Source organism: Phaseolus vulgaris, chromosome 4 (assembly GCF_000499845.2).
Source record: "Phaseolus vulgaris cultivar G19833 chromosome 4, P. vulgaris v2.0, whole genome shotgun sequence".
Lineage (NCBI taxonomy): Eukaryota > Viridiplantae > Streptophyta > Magnoliopsida > Fabales > Fabaceae > Phaseolus > Phaseolus vulgaris.
The window spans coordinates 1,294,525-1,299,397 of NC_023756.2; the positions used below are offsets into that span (position 1 = coordinate 1,294,525).

At 30.6% G+C, this 4,873-nt stretch overlaps 1 protein-coding gene across 1 annotated transcript; it reads left to right on the plus strand.

Annotated features, from left to right (window-relative positions):
- The first annotated feature begins 4,241 nt into the window (after positions 1-4,241).
- Positions 4,242-4,550, plus strand: LOC137836574 (cyclin-dependent protein kinase inhibitor SMR6-like). The gene has a single exon (XM_068645237.1). The coding sequence runs from the start codon at positions 4,242-4,244 to the stop codon at positions 4,548-4,550; it is 309 nt and encodes a 102-aa protein (XP_068501338.1).
- Positions 4,551-4,873: the final 323 nt, after the last annotated feature.

The window sequence follows — 4,873 nt, forward strand, 5'->3', positions numbered from 1 at the left end:
GTTAAGATTACATTCCATCCAACACAGTCTAAGTCAACACGTGTTTCTAGTGATTGTGATAAGCCATAAACATGTGGCGGTGTGCATGTCTATCTGATGACACGTGTACTGAGCCATCGCAACCACCAAATGCATGTCAAGGTTACACCTTATCCCACCTTCATCTCTTCTGCTATAAAATGGGTGTGGTTGGAGGAGTGGAAGGATGCATAATTTTAAGAAATTTAAAGTTGTTCATTTTGAAGGAATGAATGCATATAATTCATTTTGTGCCTCTGTTGATTATGAATGTGGGATGTTTACATTATGTAGGTTTCCAAATGACGTTACACTTAATCACGTGAAGAGGATGATGAAAATAAGTTAAAATTTGTTTATTGAGAACTGAATTTTGAGTTGGTTTTCTTTAGTGTTTTGATTTATTAAATTAAATAATATGAAGGGAGAAATTTTGGAAAAAAATTATGAAATTCATAAACATGTAAGAGTTATATCTTATCCAATGCATGTTAGGGTTACATCCCATCAATCAGAGTCTAAATCAGCACATGTTTCCAGTGACTACAGTAAGTCATAAACATTTGGCAGTGTACATGTTTCTTATGACACGTGTCTTGAGCCACCTCAACAACCCAATGCATGTTAGGATTACATTTCATCCAACACAGTCTAAGTCAACACGTGTTTCTAGTGATTGTGATAAGTATAAACATGTGGCAGTGTGCATGTCTATCTGATGACACGTGTATTGAGCCACCGCAACCACCCAATGCATGCAAGGTTACACCTTATCCCACCTTCATTGCTTCTGCTATAAAATGGGTTTAGTTGGAGGAGTGGAAGGATGCATAATTTTAAGAAATTTAAAGTTGTTCACTTTGAAGGAATGAATGCATATAATTCATTTTGTGCCTTTGTTGATTGTGAATGTGGGATGTTTACATTATGTAGGTTCCCAAATGGCGTTACACTTAATCACGTGAAGAGGATGATGAAAATAAGTTAAAATTTGTTTATTGGGAACATAATTTTGAGTTGGTTTTCTTTAGTGTTTTGATTTATTAAATTAAATAATATGAAGGGAAAAATTTTGGAAAAAATTTATGAAATTCATAAAAATGTAAGAGTTATATCTTATCCAATGCATGTCAGGGTTACATCCCATCAATCAGAGTCTAGGTCAGCACACGGTTTTAGTGACTACAATAAGTCATAAACATTTGGCAGTGTACATGTTTCTTATGACACGCGTCTTGAGCCACCTCAACAACCCAATGCATGTTAGGATTACATTCCATCCAACACAGTCTAAGTCAACACGTGTTTCTAGTGATTGTGATAAGTATAAACATGTGGCGGTGTGCATGTCTATCTGATGACACGTGTACTGAGCCACCACAACCACCCAATGCATGTCAAGGTTATACTTTATCCCACCTTCATCGCTTCTGCTATAAAATGGGTGTAGTTGGAGGAGTGGAAGGATGCGTAATTTTAAGAAATTTAAAGTTATTCACTTGGAAGGAATGAATGCATATAATTCATTTTGTGTCTCTGTTGATTATGAATGTGAGATGTTTACATTATGTAGGTTCCCAAATGGTGTTACACTTAATCACGTGAAGAGGATGATGATTGGGAGCAAATTGTTGTGCACCCAAGATCAAGAAGTTACAAATGTTTTTTTTATCACATGTCACTAATATCTTTTGGAGATATGTTTTTCCTTGTAAGTGTTGAAGATGTCTAAAATATGATTGGTAGCATTTATAGTTTCCTTGATCCAACATTATGTCATTTTTTGTAAATTTGACGAAGGTCCAACCATCAAACGTGAATTATGGAGCATCGTGATAATAATGAGGATAATTGATCGATGATTAATCATAATTATTGTTATAGTTCCAATATTTATAACACTTTTAATCTTTGTTATTAGGGATGTTTCTTTACATGTTTCGTTCTTCTTTAAAATTATATGTTAATATTCTCATATTTACCATGAGAAATTTAATGTTTAAGCACTAAAATATTTTAAGTTTTAAAGACTAAAATAAAAGTTTTCCTGAAGTTAAAAAACTACAGATATAATCAAACCTGCTAGTAATAATAATAATAATAATATATAAAATTTTAGAAAAAATTATGGATTTTTAATTTGGTATTTGTAAAAGAAAACTAAAATTGCATGTACTCAATGTTTGCAAATTTATTCAACTTGAAATCTTTTAAATAATTTCATAAATAAGCTAGAACATGCAATAAATGGTCATGATTTCTTATCCACAATATACTACACAGTTTATTATTACATGCAGAATATGATAATAAATGCAATACTCTAACATACCTATTTTAATTATACATCACAATAAAATTTGAATTTTTTAAAAAAAATTCACTGTTTTTTACTGTGAAAATGATGTTATATATGAATTTACCCTTTCTGAATGACATAGCTTCTGAACCTATTGCTTCATCTAACACTAGATGTCTTCTTCCTTTGTCAGCACTGTTCTGAAAACAGAAGCTGTTTCAGATCTTGCGTATGATGCATGGAATATATATATATATATATATATATATATATATATATATATATATATATATATATATTAAATGTTTACTTTTTTGTGTCTTGTTATTATGATCATTCAAAGAATTTAGGATAAGAAAATTGATCATAATAAGTGTGTAAAAGAGAATGAAAATAGTGAAAAACATGATTAATTTTTTAGCAGCATTGTTTATTAATAATTTTGTCATTATTATAATTAAAAACATAATTATTAAATAAGAAAAACTTAAGAACAGTGTCAACAATTCCTTTTCTACAATTTAAAAAAATTAATTTAGTGTTAGTCAAATGTTAGAAAATAATTATTAAAAACTTACAAAGTAAATTGTTTAACTCCAAATAATAAGTCTTTCAGTTTTTAAAATTAGAAATAAATAAAAATTTAACCAATTTTATTTATTTAAACGTTTTTTCATCTATTTAACTTTCATTATAAAACTAAATATTATTGCAGTTTATTCATTTTGAAGACATATAAATATTAAAATATAATTTTCTTGGTTAAGCCAAAGGTTATAAACATGTTGATGACTTGCTGAACAACTATTTTTTATACATCTCTTATTTTATATTTTTATTCCCTAATTTTTTTAATATTATTCCAGCTTTATTTTATGTATCTTTTGATACATGTTATATATATCTTAATCACTCTTTCTTTATATATTTTATTTTATTTATGATTTTACAATTATTCTATTTTTCACTTTGTGTAAATTTCTGAATATATTACTATTTTCTTTTTATTATTATTAGCATGATCTTTTGCTTCGAATTGAGTGATTGGATTTCCTAGTTATTTGGCAGGTGCACGTGCAATTCAGTGATACAGTACATTTTTTTGGACTTTGATTGATCTTCTGCAAAAACTAATTTTATATTAACTTAATTTATAACATTAATTTCAATTAAAAATTAGTTTAGAGTAAACTCAAACATTTTTTATATATTTTTTTCATGCAGTACACAAATATTTAAAATGAATTAAACTCAAAATCAATTATATATTCCTGACATTTGACAAAAAAACATGTAGTTTTGGTTAAATTTTCAATTTTGTGCATTTTTTTTGTTTCTTTTATTTTAATTAAATGACTCTTATATTTGCACATATTCATTTGAGGTATATAGTAAATAAATAAATAAATAAAGTTTTAATTTACTAATAAACAAATAAATAATTAGAAACAAGAATAAAATTTAAAAGTAAAACAAAATTACACATCTTGTCTAAAAAAAGCATCACTCCCTAGAAACTTATTAAACAAATAAATAAAATTAAAATTAAAAAAAAAAGGATAAAATTGGAAATTCCGCCAAAAGCTAAAGGCGGGAAAAAGAGCCGTTGCTGCCCAAATCAATGAAATTTTGGCGCCAAAATCTCGCCTTGGTTCTGCCCGTAAAACCCCGGGCACCCCCTTTCTCTCTCATTCTCTTCCCTCTTCTTTTTCTCTCTGAAAATTCATATTTCTCCATGAAAAAACCTCTCAAATCTCACACACCCTTTTGTTGTTATCCCTCACTCCTTTTTTTTCTTCATTCCTTTTGATCCCTCAAGACAAAAACTGAAAACCCTTTTCTCTTATTCCCTCTTCTTCCTCTTCTTCACCCAAAAGCTGTAACCTTTCACCCAAGGTTCTTCTCTTCCCTCTTTTTTTCCAACATGGGGTTCTCTCATTCTGACCTGGAATCAGAATCCAAGAAGTGGGTAATTGCCGGAATAGCTGTTCGGTCTCTCAAACCCATCAACACCAAACGCGTCAATGGCGGCGACAACAAAGACGACAATGCTGAAGAACTCTCCACAACACCCACAGCTAAGGAATCAAGGATACCCGACAATTTGCCCTGCCCGCCGGCGCCGCGAAAGTGCAGACTTCCGACCAGGTGTGGCGGCGGCACTGGCGGCGTGAGAGAGTTCTTCACGCCACCTGATTTGGAGAGTGTGTTCAAGTTTCATAAAGCCAAATGATTCGACTTCATTCAACTAACAGCAAACAGGGACTTAGAAGAGAGAGATTTGGGTAGTGTACTTTTATTTGGAACTCAAAATTCAATTTCTATATATATGTATATGATGAAGTAAGTAATTTCAGTTGTTCGTGATGAGAAGTGATGAGAAGAAGATCAATGGTTAATATTGCAGACACATTTGAAAATGATGTGTGTTTGCTTCATTACTTGCACATACATGATATGTTATGTATGTGTTTGTGGGTTGTTCATGAGTGGTTGAAATTGCTTGCTTTGTTCTTAGAGGGGTGAATTTTTTGGTTCTGAATGCTTGTAATTGCT